The 15,368-nt window shown below is 29.9% G+C and overlaps 1 protein-coding gene and 1 pseudogene across 1 annotated transcript; one reads left to right on the forward strand and one right to left on the reverse strand.

The window, feature by feature from the left end:
* Nucleotides 1–6,994: 6,994 nt before the first annotated feature.
* On the reverse strand, nucleotides 6,995–9,807 carry LOC136977475 (BTB/POZ domain-containing protein 6-like). The gene is made up of 3 exons (XM_067272971.1): nucleotides 9,716–9,807; nucleotides 8,108–8,374; nucleotides 6,995–8,033 (listed from the first exon to the last, which is right to left on the reverse strand). The coding sequence occupies exons 1-3, from the start codon at nucleotides 9,805–9,807 to the stop codon at nucleotides 6,995–6,997; spliced, it is 1,398 nt and encodes a 465-aa protein (XP_067129072.1).
* Nucleotides 9,808–13,557: 3,750 nt separating this feature from the next.
* LOC136977502 (U4 spliceosomal RNA) lies at nucleotides 13,558–13,674 on the forward strand (annotated as a pseudogene).
* Nucleotides 13,675–15,368: the final 1,694 nt, after the last annotated feature.

The raw sequence follows: 15,368 nt of genomic DNA on the forward strand, positions 1-15,368 counted from the left end.
TTAGTTTTAGTTTTTCTTTTTCTTATTTAAAAAACACAAAAAATTAGTTTTAGTTTTTTATTCTTATTTTAAAAAACACAAAAAAATTAGTTTTAGTTTTTCTTTTTGTTTATTATTTGAAAAAACAAAAAAAATTAATTTTAGTTTTTTATTCTTATTTAAAAAAAACACAAAAAAGATTAGTTTTAGTTTTTCTTTTTGTTTATTATTTGAAAAAACAAAAAAAATTAGTTTTGGTTTTTATTCTTATTTAAAAAAACAAAAAAGTTTAATTTCTTTCTTTCTTTTTCTTATTTGAAAAAACAAAAAAAGTTTTAATTTCTTTCTTTCTTTTTCTTACTTGAAAAAACAAAAAAAGTTTTAATTTCTTTCTTTCTTTTTCTCATTTGAAAAAAAAATTTAATTTTTTCTTTTTTTATTTTTATTTGAAAGAACAAAAAAATAGTTTTTCTTTGAAAAAAGTTTTAACTTCTATGTTTTTCGTTTTTCTTTTGTTTGAAAAAAAATCAAAGTTCGGTTTTTAAAAAGAAGTTTTCACTTCAATTTTTTTACATTTATTACAAAATAAGTTTTCACTTCTATGTTTTTATTTATGTAATACAATAGAATATGGAACTGTTATTCATAAAAAAAAAATGTATTATTAATTTAATAAATAAATTTTTATAATTTATCTGCATACATTATCAGTATATTTTATTACTTTTAACTTTGATATTCTTGCTAATAAAATCAATGCTTCGATAATTTAATAAACACACAATACAATTTAATAAACATACAATACAAATATAATATAACGTTTTAGTCGATTGTAGGGAAAAGAAGTGCCCCGTTTGTTTCCCTCTGCAGGCGCCCCTGTACAGTACATAGTTAAAACTTATTGTACTTGAAAGCTTTTTCTTTCACTATGTTTTATATTTCACCTTCTGGCATATAAAATCATTGTCTATGTGAAAGTTTCTTATTACATTAGCAGTAGTGCTATGTCATTTAATGAGTTAATTAAAATGAATTAATAAAAATGAATTAGTTCTATCTTGAGGAAACCGTGTTTTGTATTTTCTTTTCTTTTCTTTTCTTTCGAAGACACAATGTAGTGACGTAAACTTAAACACTGGGCGAATTTTTCATCCTTTTTATTCGGTTGGTTCTCTTAGGTGATGATATTCGCCCTAAATTATTATTATCGAAACGGCGAATATCATCACCTAAGAGAACCAAGCGAATAAAAAGGATGAAAAATTCGCCCAGTGTTTAAGTTTACGTCACTACATTGTGTCTTCGAAAGAGAAAGAAGAAAAAGAAGGAAAAGAAAAGAAAAGAAAAGAAAAATGAATTAATTAAATTGTAATAATATAACTTTCCCGATTAATCAAACGTTGTCCACTTATACGAGTTGCCATAATACATTTTTTTATCTCTTGTATTATTTTATTATTTTAAAGAAATCACGTAATAAGTTTTTATCAAATTTTATTTTTTTATTGCCGAGGAAAAAACGGAATTCATCTCGTTTCCAAATATCTTTTGATATTAATTTATCGAAAGATTAGGACGTAGGAGAAGTAATATAAACAATGAATTAATGTTTTTCTCGTGTTACAGAATCTTACTCTAAGCGTTACTCTCACCCAATAAAAACGGGTTACCTGGAAGGTGATCCGTGGCCGCGCCACCGCCGTGGCTACATATCCAATTCCTTACATCGGGGTCATAACAAGTTATGTCGTTAAATCGATAAATACTAACAGTAAGGTTTCTTTTTCTCTATAAAACCGTCGATATCGCGAGGCTGATTCAATATCCGGTTTGAAAAACAACGGGAGATAAAGGCGGAATTTCTGTGGAAAATTCCCTTTGCTGTCAGATTAAGATTATTACGTTATTTCCTACTTTTAACTTTTCTATTATGTTCTATTATAGTATTTGATTTATATTTACAAAGGTTATATTACGTAAAAGTTTGACATCGAGTGACCAATGTAACGCATTTTAAAAATTCTTTAAACCATGAACACTAGATTCCCGGAGCGGTTCTGAGCTGTTAGCCGCCTGCCTGCTAGATATTTGGCCACCCTCGCCCGATTATGTGAATCATGAGTAGTCTAGATTTATAACTTAACCCGACCGATAGGAGTTTACTGGTATGTTTTTATGATAGTACTGTATAGTTGACAGGAGTTTTAAAAAATCCATTTAATATATTTATTCTGCGTTTATTCTGCTCTCCCATCTTATATTACTTACGGATTTCAATGTTAAACCAGTGATATTACGATTTAGTATGTCCCATCTGTAAGGGGATGCAGAAAAAACGTGTACAATTCTTGTATAATGTTAAAAAATTAACTGTTACTTTGGCATCATCATTTACAACCAAATTTAATGAATGAGACGTACAAGATACAATAAAAGCTCTAGAATTTATTTTCCTTAAATTTACGATTTATGTATCCGTTGTCGTAAAAATTTGCCTTTCCACTGTTTTCCCAAGACTACAGATATTCAAGTACAAAATAACTGGTTTCGGCTTATTTTTACTTAATTTCTACTAAGAAGTAATTAAATGATTAAGAGATTAGGGAATTGGGGACATAAATAAAACCCTGCCGAAAGAGCCAGAATTTTACTTAAACAAAAGCTTAACCGAACCAATCTCTAGCCAAGTACAGTGGGGACTGATTTCTTCGTAATATTAGATAATAAAGACAGAAATTTCTCCAGTTCAATGAGAGTGACTAAAAAGTTGTAAATTTTGAAAATTTTCGTGGACACTGGTCCTAAAACGAATTAGTTAGAAAACAAATGATGGACAACCTACTTAGTATTAAGTTTAACAAATTTCGATTTTTACAGCTATGGTGAGAAACGTTTAAAATTTACAACAACTCTGTCGCGTTCTTTGAGGTATATTAGTGATGTGACAAAAGAGGCATTTGACATTAACCGGTATCGGCACCCTCGGGATTTGGCATGCATGCATATGCACTGCACATCTACCAAGATCGTCTCTGATTCCATCCATGAGCCACTGGTAGGGAACAATTTTAATTAAATGGATTGTTTTAATATTTAAAAAGTAAAGAATATTTTATGTTATTTTTATGTACAGTACGTTTCTTCACAAACTATATTTAATTATAATTTTCTTTAATTGAATATTTTGTACCAGGTATGTATATTTGTATATCCATCACACATTTTATTTTAACAAGTAAGTTTTTATAATTTTATTTTTAATTTTATCCCTTATATCGTGGCTGGCGATTAAGAATGTAATCGTGATATTGAAAATTTATTTTAAAAAAGTTTTGGCTTGAGACCATATAATGTAAAAGGGAACATTATTAAAAGAGAAAGACCAATGCCTAAATTAAATATAAATACGTCAACAAAAAAATTTGTTCGACGTTTTCACGATAAAATTTATGAAGACATAAAATGACTTTGTGGATGCATAAAAATGCAAACATTGTTTTGTTGGCCTTGCGTACTATTTTCAAATAAAATTAGTGTGGAATAAGAATGGCTTTGACGATTTAAATAAATTGAGTAAAGCTGACAAAAGACACGAATTGTAAATGTTACATCGATTCTTTCGTAAAATTGAAGCAATTTGGAAATTAAAATAGAATAGAATTTAACATTAGTAAACAATATAAAATAAATATTGAAAATTATTACAAAGTTACGGCTAATAGATATATTATATCTAAATTAGTAGATGTTATCGAAGCAAGAATTGGCATTTAGAGGGCATAGGGAATCTATTGAATCTAATATAACAGAGGTAATTATATTGAATTTGCTTATTTATTAAGTGGTTAGCTAATCTATTAATTAAAAATACATTTAGAGAAGTCTACGGTTTTTACTGGCTTATCGAACAAACGAATACGAATGGACCTTGACCATCACTGACTTATTGCCCCTGGAAGAAGGCTTTTTACAGAAACACAGCTTCCCTATCATCAAATGTCACGGCACGCCACTGCTTCACATAAAACTTTAAATAAAAAAAATTTTTTAAAAATGCTAGAATAATTGATTTAATGTGATAATAAAGTGTTTAAATTTTATCAATAGATTGTATAAACTACGTGAGAAGTATGTTCTCGTAAATATTGCGTTTATAGAAAAATTATTGGGATGCAATTTGAAAAAAATTGTACACCTATAAATTCCGACTGTCGTCCCCTGTCTGCTTGTCTTTCGTTAATCTCGTGGAAGGAGGTAGCTAGATGAAAATCGAGACCAGATGTGGATAGCTATATACAAACTTCCGGTCTAGAACAGAAGTAACGTTACTTCGATTTAAAATTTTCCCCAGAACGCAGTTAGATAGATGACCGAAACGAGTCTATTGCTAACAGGAAAAGTAAGACGTACAAGAGCAAGACTACCACTAAAAGAATTGAGAATGTTGTGACGAAAAGTTGCAACCCGGCATTGTGACGATGTCACAATAAATAATCGCTCGTTAGAATTAGATTTGGTTTATTTGTTTACGGCAACGCGACACGTGAGCGATCTGCAGAGGAGGATGCATCCCGGAAAGACTTATGTAAAGCTGGCCCCAATTTAAGTGTTACTAACATGAAGAAAACGCAAAAAACTGCACGTGACAAGTCCGTTGACCATGTGCAAACCATAGTTAATGAAATATACCGTAAGTAATAATAGTTAATGATAATAGTATATCTTATTAATTACACCCATCATTTTTTATACTGTTTTTAATCTATGGTTCCTATAATTTGAATATACTGTAAATCTCAACGGTTCCTCTATAAAAAATTGTCATAAAGAAAAACATACTTTTTAATGGATTTTAAACGGGCATATTTTACATAACATACATTGGTCCACATTATTTGATACCAAGTGTATTATAAAAAACTAAGCTTCGGACACAAATTAATATAATAATGTGTTAATGTTTTATTTACAAAAGAAACGTATTTCAATCACCTTACAATTTTATGATATTTTATTCTTATAACAAAGTTAGTGGGAATAATGAGCTTGTTTCGTCATCAGTTCTTTAAATCTGGGTGAAAGTTTGGAAACTGCGATTTGAATTTTTTTTCTCGACGTTCAATCCCGATCTGCATGTGGTTTTAATGGTTACCAATGCTGAAAAACCTACCTCACATATGTAGAATAGGAAAGGAATCAAAATTCGTAGAGCTTTATTCCTACTTCTGGATACCCCTGCTTCACCAAGCATCAAAACTCGAGTAGTGATGAGGAGACGAATTTCGATTTCAAAATGGAATCTAATGAAATATCAATAAATTAATCTTGTTTTTCAATGATGTGTGTTCATGAGTTTGCTATATTGAAGTGATCTTTAATCCAGTTGTAGTCTACTGGCCAATCTCTTCTGAAAAGTATTTGTCAATTTAAACACTGAATCGTGTTGAATATTTTCCGCAGACTCTACTCCAAATCATTTTCTTCTGAACACGTGCAGAACAGGAAAGCAATAATTTAAATCTTTATCATCAACATTTTTCCACAATAGTAATTTCATTTTGAAAGCAGACAGATTTCACTAGTGTTAAAATTTCTGGGCAGTTTCTTGACAGCTTGATAGCAATTGTTATGTTGAAAGCAGCAGAGTTAATATGTATCGTTAACAACAAATATCAACATTGGACATATCCGAATCTGCGATATAACGAGGGGCTACTAAATATTTTTGATCCTATATAAATGGTACTAGGCGCACACTGGAAGCCGTAATCGGACGATCAGAAATGCTCACAGAAAATAAAACTTTAACGAACATTAAAACTAAAAAACAAGAAAATTAAAAACAGCATTGTAAGAAGAGTTAAATTTTATACAAAATGTTATGTATTAAGTACTGTACGTGGTATTCTGTATCAAATTTACTTTCTTTCATATTAAAAGATTATAACTGAGTTATTGATTTTTAAATGTTGCATTTTCTATTTTTTAAATACATGTCTTAAAACTTTCCGATATTTCCTTTTATGTTTGGAATAAATCTTCCCTTTAGTGGAGTGACTATAAATAGTTCCTAGACAGGGAGTTATTTTTTCTCTTAATATCCTAACCAATATTGTTCATAAATAAAGTATCTTCGGTGTTGTTTTCTAACAGTAAAGAATTATAAAATATAAAATGACTGTAATATAAATTATAATCTAATACGTCTTCAAAAATACGTCTATTGTCAACCTATTGAGTAAAGCTGGTTTTGTTTTTGCCTGTAGCTCTAGAGTGCAGAAAAATGACGAAATTTCGTTGCATATTAGACACAAAACGCAAGAACTTAAATCCAGCTTAAAGCATTTGGACGTTTATTTAAACATTTGTTTAGTAATAACACTCAGAAAACAGTGCTCATATTATTATTAGTCCGTCTAATTTTAAATATAAAATTATATCAATTAATATTTATAAAACTGTTCTCAATCATCAAATTTGCAAATTTTGTAACAAGTTTTCAATAAATCTAAATTCTGAAAAATTACAAATATAAGAATTTTATTTATTCTAAGAGCATAAAAACATAAATTATATTATTATTTCTATAACACGAATTAAAGTAACAGAGTGCAGTAACACGTTTTATGTTAAGCCAACTATGTGTTTAAATTGAACCTAATTTTTTACTTAAATTAATTTCTTAATTACGGTTTTATGTAATGTCCAGTGTTTAAAATTCTTCAATATTGTAATGTAAAATGATAATTACCGAGCATACAACTATATATTAAAATTGCAATATTGTATATGGTAGTATGCCCAATAATTATATGTAGCGCTATCATATTTATATCTAAAATATAGTTTTTAATTTTACGAAACCAAAAATTTAAAGACTTTTTATTCCTAAAACATTTTAGAAAATACAATAATCAGAATAATTAAAATTAAATATAGACATTTTATTTTTAAAGAAGCATTTTTTTTAATTTTTAAACATTGCCGAATAAACAATTCAGGTTAATTTAATTTAATTTAGATCTAAATAATAAATAGAACTGAAATAACAAGAATTTTCAATCTCTGATGAATTGACTGAAAATGCTGTATTTAAATATTGAAAGCGCTGATTACAACAATGGATTAATGGAGAATCTTCATCCAATGCAAGACTTATTTCAAAAGTTTGTTTCTTTTTTATCAGAATTGGTTCGTAAAATTTAACAATTTGTTCTGATATATTTAAACTGTCATATTTTTGAAATGACAAGATTTCAATTTCGTCACCTGTATTTACAGTTAGAAATCCTCTTAATTCATTAATAAAAACGCCGCATTTATTTGAAGGTATAAATCCTACTCCTGTAAGAAAAAATCCTTTTTCTTTTACTTGAAAAGTACATTGAATCTTATTTAAATCCTTCTTGTTTTTATTTTGGCAAAAGCATATATTCTTCCAAGATTTCTCCATGTTGTCTTTTAGATTGCGTGCACGCTTATTCATGTTACACCAATTTGGAAGATTAGATAAATCATTTGAGACCATGCAGCTTAGAATACCAACTATTTCATTTTTAGTAAAAATATCAAAGAAAATCGTTTGTTTTAAAAATTCTTCCGGTCTCAAACGAAGAAAATATATATTGTATAGCAACGGGTCTAATATTTTCCTTAAATTAAATGAAGCAGTGTCATTGCATTTAATAGAACTTTCTAACTTTGCCCACTCCACTACAGCTTTCAATAGTTGTAATTCGGATTCGATATTTAAAAATTTCTGTTTTAATATAACTGATAATGTATCGGGATGAGCACCTTTTAATCCATTTTTCGAAACAATTTCTTCGGTATTATTGATAATGAATTTCAAACTTTGTAATCTAAGATCTTCTTCTTGTAGATACGATGCTTCCTCATAAATATCGCAGACACTCGTGCAATTTATGGATTTCAAAATGAACTTTTTGCAATGCCGTTTCAATTTTAATATACGATATTTATTGGCAAGATTTAAAAGATTCCATGCTTGTTGTAGGGTTGTAATTTTTATTTTATTACCATAAATGCAACTATAAAAATTGTAAAATTTATAATTAATATTTTAATAAAGTGTAGTATTACTTACATTAACTAATATGATTACCTGAGCATTAATTCAAAATCATCAGGTTCGTCGTTTGGTAATTCGATTTTACTCTCATTTCCATGTTTAATGAAAAAAATCTGGTGAAAATAACTAACACGGGATAAAATCGATTTATGGACATTAAAAAACTTTTTGTAAGGTTCATCACCTACTATAAATATCACGTCAAACATTTCGTTTGAATATGAAGAATAAGAAGTGCCACTATTCCAACTTTCCTTCCAGAACATCAGCTTCTTTTCCAAAATTAGTTCTTTCGTTATTCTATTATATATTTAAAATTTTAAAAATATTAGATGAATTATTATTTTAAAGTAAATTGTCATTAATAAAATGTACATAATTTAATAATTTTTAAAAAAATATTAAATTAATATTCCATAATTTCAAATTATTCTGAAATTTATTATAGTTAACACACGATTTCGCTATAATTTTTAGTTCTTATAAAGCCATTAAAGTAACTATATTCGAATATTTAATAAATCCACGTAAAAAATTTTGAAAACCGTTTCCGATTCCAGCAAATAGAAGAAAGGAAACAGTGAGGATGCACTTTCTAACCTAACCTAACCTATTCTAATAATTTTTTGGTAATAATTCTGGTAATTTATTAGAATAGGATACGTGCATCCCACTGTTTCCTTTCTTCTATTTGCTGGAATCGGAGACGAGCCGCCATTTTGGAACCATAGGTAACATTAACCTAAAATTTATAAACTATATAACTGCTTATTATTCAATAAAACCTATATAAGTTTTATTAGAACCTATAATAGTTTTTTCAGAAGCCATACTCAACAAGAGGTACTTTTTCATGCAGGGATTCAGGAAAATTTTTGCTCCTTTTTGGTCTAATTTCTTAAGTAGGCCTACGAAGTTCCTATTTAACATTCGAACTTTTTTCGTATATTATGATTTACAGTAGCATTATTTCTGCCCTTTTTTGTATAAGTATAAAAAGATCACTTTTTTATTAGTAGAAAAGTTACTGAAAATATTGTATCTATATAAAATAATTTTAGTTTTCAGAATACTCTTTAATGATACAACCGCATGTCATACAAAATATGATTATAGGCTTATACAGAGTCGTAACTAGGATTTTGGACGCCTGTGGCAAAGAATAAAAATGGCGCCTTTTTAACTTTTATTATTAAAACAATAATAATTTTATTCTAAAAAAATGCTATTGTAGAAAAATTATCTAATGACATTCAAAATACTATATAAATATAAATATAAAATTTTTTTTGTGTTATTAATTTGCAATACATATACTATTATTCCGAAATCTTCTCGTTGACGCCTTTATTAAATCGGCGCCTATGGCAGGGGCCACACTGGCCATACCCTAGTTACGGCTCTGGGCTTATATACTTAATGTAAAAAGACCATGAACCTTTCTTGAGTTGATTCGAATTTTCTATTTCTTTGAAACCATATAATATAATATAATAAACTTTATAAACCTTTAAACAATATAATAGTTATGACATATTTATATGTTCGATAAATTGTTTTTATGTACAGTACAATATTCCATCGTTTCTCAAACTATGGGTCGCGAAATAATACTACCTTCCGCAAAAATACTTGTATTACCGAAATGCTCTCCGAGAACTAGGAACAATAGATGCATCTGTTGAATACTGAAAACTTTTTAATAACTTTTTTCTTATATTTGTTATTGTCATTTTGTAATAAAATTAAGATTATAAAATGTGCGAGTATGAAATTTATTTCTTATTTTTATTTTGAATAACGTCAGAATTGATATTTTACGTAAGGTCGTAGTCAAAAAGTAATTTAAGTTGCAATGGTTTGGAAAATATTTCCTCGTTTATTCAAACTTTTAGATTTATTGTCATAAATTAAATAAAGGGTAAATTTCGTGGATCAATAAATAATTTTTAAAGAATTTTTTTTGTGTATACAAAATTAAATGGACAAAATCTTACAATCTTTTTAGATTGTAAGATTTATTACATTTTAAAAAAGGGTTTTATTAAGTTTATAAAAAGAAATTTGTAATATTTTGCAAAGTAAAATAGACTCCTGAATAATTTTGAAACGGTGTTTTTATTTACAATCGTCAGTCTTACATTTTGTATCAGTTAAATTTCAATAATAAAAGTGAAATTAAAGTTATTTGTTACAAAATCGAAAATGGCCCGAATCGCTCTTAATAGAAATGTACTCAATTTTACGTTTCTCACGTAGAAGTTATTATCAATAATACATAATTTTATTCCGTTATATAATATAATAATTCAACTTACCTGGATTTTTAAAAATTTTATTATATCATAAACATTTGGGTTATGAAACCATTACAAATATTAATATATTTGTCAAAAACCATTTAGGTTGTGGAACCATTACGAATATTAATATATTTGTAATGGTTCCACAACCCAAATGGTCACGTGAGAAAAAAGTTTTTGTTTGAAAAACGCTGCAATATTCAATAGTGATATAGCATTGTACGAAAGAGTATTAAGTATATATACGGTATATTTATGTTATTCTATTCAACAAAACTGAAGTAAAAAAACCAGATTTTTTTAAAATATTAAATAGTGTATATCATTTGCCGGTGAATACTGCTGTTGTGACTCCTTTTGAGATATGACATATGACACCCCTGTATCTCCCCACCCCTTCAACCTTCAGCTATTAAAATTTAATTAATTAATAGTATCAATGCCCCTTTACACAAGCTACCGTGCTAAATTTCGTTTCTTCGTCGTTACTCCATCCTGAGATATTAAACGAAATACAAGCCAACGCACACACATATACATACTGTACTGTACTGCACATATAAACAAAATTTTTTTTTGCCTTTCTTTTTTGACTTTTTTGAGTTCAGGTGGTCTCAAAACGTGGAGATTTGCAAAAATCTCTAAGGATAAAATTTGACACGATTACAACACCTTTCCTTGTTATGTATATATAAACATAAGAGGTGGAAAAGTAAAATTCGTAGTAAATTAATGAATTCCATTTTTTATAATTCTAAATCGAACGTTAATAAAATCTAACGCAAAAAACTTGAGCAGTCGGATGAGGAACAGACCACTCACGAAAAGATTCCTGGGGTTACTGACCCAGATTCGATCCCGATCTGCCAGCGCGGTAGGCTGACGCGTTAACCGCCTCTGCCATCCAGCGGTCTGATTACTATATTGTGAATTCCTAAAATGAAGACGCTCTCAATCAACCGCAATATACACGCAATTTCAAACTATGTTTTTGGAAGTTTCTTAAACGGTGTTTTTGTTGTTGTTTAGTTCATTTTTTCCATAATTCTTCAGTTACTACTTTTTTATTGATTATATTGTAAAGAAAAAATGTCAATCTTTTAAAAAAACCTTCTTAAAAATTAAAAAACTTCAAGGGTTAATACCGAAGACAACCGTCGGTTTTTAGCTATAACCGCATTTTATTAGAGACAAAACTACAGACTGTTAGCCTTTCTTACATTATAATGCATTTCGGGTGCAAAATTTGTTTCACTTGCACCCCTCATCAGGTAATACATATCTACAATAGAGAAACATACAGAAAATTATTACAAATTACACCATTCAAATTATTTATATTATAACAAACTAACCTCTTTTGCTAAAACACACAGCGCTCCACTATATCGATGTCCTACCCTCGAGACATCGTTCTAACAGCCTTTTGTCTGTTACGTGCTACTTTGCCCTTACCACTTCCGCCCAAACATCATCTATTTCTATCCCATTATACAACTCAAGACTAGAGTAAGAGAGCATGAAACAGCAATCCGGTTAAAAAATAACCAATCACCATGGACAGATCACTGTAGCAAATATGGATGTGTGATCAATAATAATAACATAAAATAATCCACAAAGAAAAAGATAAGTTTTTACGAAGGTTCAAGGAACATTTCGCGATTGTAAGTGCACACAACACCATTAACTTAAATAATGGGATGGAGATAGTTGACGTGTGGGCGGAAGTGGTAAGGGCAAAGTAGCACGTAACAGACAAAAGGCTGTTAGAACGATGCCTCGAGAGTAGGACATCGATATAGTGGAGCGCTGTATGTTTTAGCAAAAGAGGTTAGTTCGTTATAATATGAATCACTTGAATGATGTAATTTGTAATAATTTTGTAACGTCTCTGTGTTTTCCTATTGTAAATATGTATTACTTGATGAGGGGTGCAAGTGAAACAAATTTTGCACCCGAAATGCATTGTAATGTAAGAAAGGCTAACGGTTTGTAATCCTTAGTAGTTTTGTCTCTGATAAAATGCAATTATAGCTAAAAAACGACGGTTGTCTTCGGTATTAACCCTTGAGGTTTTTTAATTTTTTAAAAAGGTTTTTTAAAAGATTGATTTTTAAAAAAAAAATATATATATATATATATATAACCGCATCATAATTAAATAAATATAGGCCTATATACTGTATATATATTTGTTACTTATACAAGAATAAAATTTTACTTTTACTTACGTAGTAAGTTGATTTAAATAGGCAATTGCTTCGATAAATATAAATATATAAACTGTAAATTATCTTAGATAGTACACAGAAAGCAAAAGTTAATGCTTTAGTGTCATCCACATGTGACTGAAAAGCGAAGATGGCTGATAATGAATTCAGATTCGAAAGCGAAAAACGATACTAAAAATATAATGCCAGAAGTAGAAACTATTCAATTGGTCGGGTAGCCAATTTCTGAATTCTAAATTTTATTAATGCTAACAGAGAAAATCTCTTAATTTTATGTGTGAAATCGTTAAATGAAGACAAAAACGTCCTATCATTGGAAATGTGTGTGAACAATAATTTTCAGTCTCAAAATAAAGATATTCGGCTTAAGTGAGGATGTATGATAACGCTATAATATGAATGCATTCAAACAAAGCATTATTTTCTTATCTAAATTAAATAATTGAATATTCAGTGCATTACGCAACGATTGTGTGAGCATCTCGTAACGTATCGTAACGATTATTTACATACCTAACCACTCATATCAGCGTTACGTAACTTACAGATAGCCCTCAAGATATATTATAAATCTAAAAAATTGCTATTTTTATTCTAGTTTTGGTTTAAATTTTGAAATAAATATTGTATTCAATATACATGTATATATAATATGATAATTCAAATAATTATCTTCTTATTAATATATAATAAGATAAGATCTTACAGTATGTAATAGAACGTCTGTTGTATGTCATCTATACACACTTTTAAACAGTTTTACTGATCTGTATGGAATTTTTTATACTATTTTTTTTTTTTACTCTCTAGGATTCTGCACACGCGTAGGTTACCATGAAATCTAGAGCATCTTCCCCCAGAAATGTCCACAAACCTCGTAGCTCTATATTTGCAAATTTCAAAATAACATAAAAAAAAAATCTATGATATTATACATAAGAACATAAGCTTTGCGCGGAGGCGATATCGTTACCAATGAGGTGTGAACCGAAGTGCGATTATTGCTATTTGAAAACTTTAACCAATACATAAGAACATAGAATTTTTAAATTATACTATATATCATTGCATATTAATTTTTACAAGTTAAATAAAATAATAATTGTGCAATTACATAAGCCAGGGGTTCTCAAAGTGGGCGATATTGCTCTCCCGTGGGCGGTGAGTAAATCTAGGGGACGCTGGAGGCAGGGTACTGTACGGTGACCAAAGGCAAAAGTTGTGGTCACTGATGGGTTAGGGGGCGTTGGATATAACTTTATGGAACAAAGGGGCCGTGGATCGAAAAAGTTTGAGAACCTCTGAAATAGGCTCATGCTACTGTCGCATCAACCGGTTCGCTGATCGATATCGCTGATATATTGTCCCTTCTGCTCAATGTTGCTCTGATAAAAGTTTCCCTGATACTTCTCCCTGTTCTTTCCTCTCCAACTATGTGATATGCTGACGTTCCTCCATACAACTGAATTCTCCTCTTAAGACTAATTGTACTTCTAATTATTAAATATTTAAATTACAAATTGTTCCCCTTTTCATTGTAAATATTTTCTAAAGAATAATTATTTATACGTACTCAAATGTCTTTGAAAATGCAATTCTTTTGTCAGATGACGATAAAATTAGTGATTTTTATGTCTTATCAGTAGGTGTTGCTTTAGTTTCAGTTTTAGTTTTGATTAAGAATATAAATAATAATTAAATCTTTACTATTTTTTTAAAAAAGTTTTATTTAAAATATATTGTTTTTATTAAATGTCATCGTAAGTATATTATTTTTAATTTGCTTTTAGTGCATTTTGGAATATTTATTGGGTAAAGTTGCGACGCTTGGAGGAAGTGGCGTAGCGTGGGTGTCAGCCGCCCGGAGCGGAGGAAAATTTCGCCGCCCCCTTATTTAGTTATTTTTAAATGATATTATTATTTATTGTGAAATTTTGCCGCTCCCTAAAAGTGCCGTCCGAGGCGGGCCGCTCCTGCCGCCCCCACTACGCTACGCCACTGCTTGGAGGAGAGGTTTTTCGCCTCATCGATTTGTTTTTGTTTTATGAGATACGGCAACGTAACACGTGTGGTATGCCTACCGGAAATACTTTCTATTGAAAACTGGCTGTTATTTAGGTGTTATGCACATGAAGAAACCCGGAAAACTCCAAGTGACCAGCTAGTGTTGTCACCTTTACGAAATCGCTGACCCGGACGGCAGGTCAGGTTTGTTCGAACAGAAGTTCCTGACGCATGCGTAATGTCATTTTACAATGCGAAGAATAACGTGCATGCTGGTTCTAAATCAGTTACAGTCAGGGACTAGGGACTTGCGTAGGAGTAACATACAAGCAAAAAAAAAAAAAAAAAAACAAAACAAAAGGTTAAGAGGCAGGTGTCAAACATAGTGACATAGCGGAATGGCATATAAGTTTCAGTGAGTGTGAGGTCTTTCGTAGTTCAAATGGTGTAAATTTATAACAATATTTGCAAGAACTTTGTTTCATCGTAATTTCACAATTTCTACAAATTTCCCGGACAAAATTAATAGTTTACCCGGACAGTGAGTCAATTCCCGGACTGTCCGGGTGAAAACCGGACGGGTAGTAACACTATGACCAGCCCAGGGACGAGATGCGAACCGGTAGCAAAGTACCAAGAGGATAAAAACCACCCGTTTAATGGTTTATATCCACTTGGTCACCGATGAGTTTCGCCCGATTGAAGTCTTGCTACTGCGGCTATATACTGGTACGGCTCTTCTAAGATGACGGT

This window comes from Centruroides vittatus, unplaced genomic scaffold, assembly GCF_030686945.1.
Source record: "Centruroides vittatus isolate TY-2023 unplaced genomic scaffold, ASM3068694v2 contig_459, whole genome shotgun sequence".
Lineage (NCBI taxonomy): Eukaryota > Metazoa > Arthropoda > Arachnida > Scorpiones > Buthidae > Centruroides > Centruroides vittatus.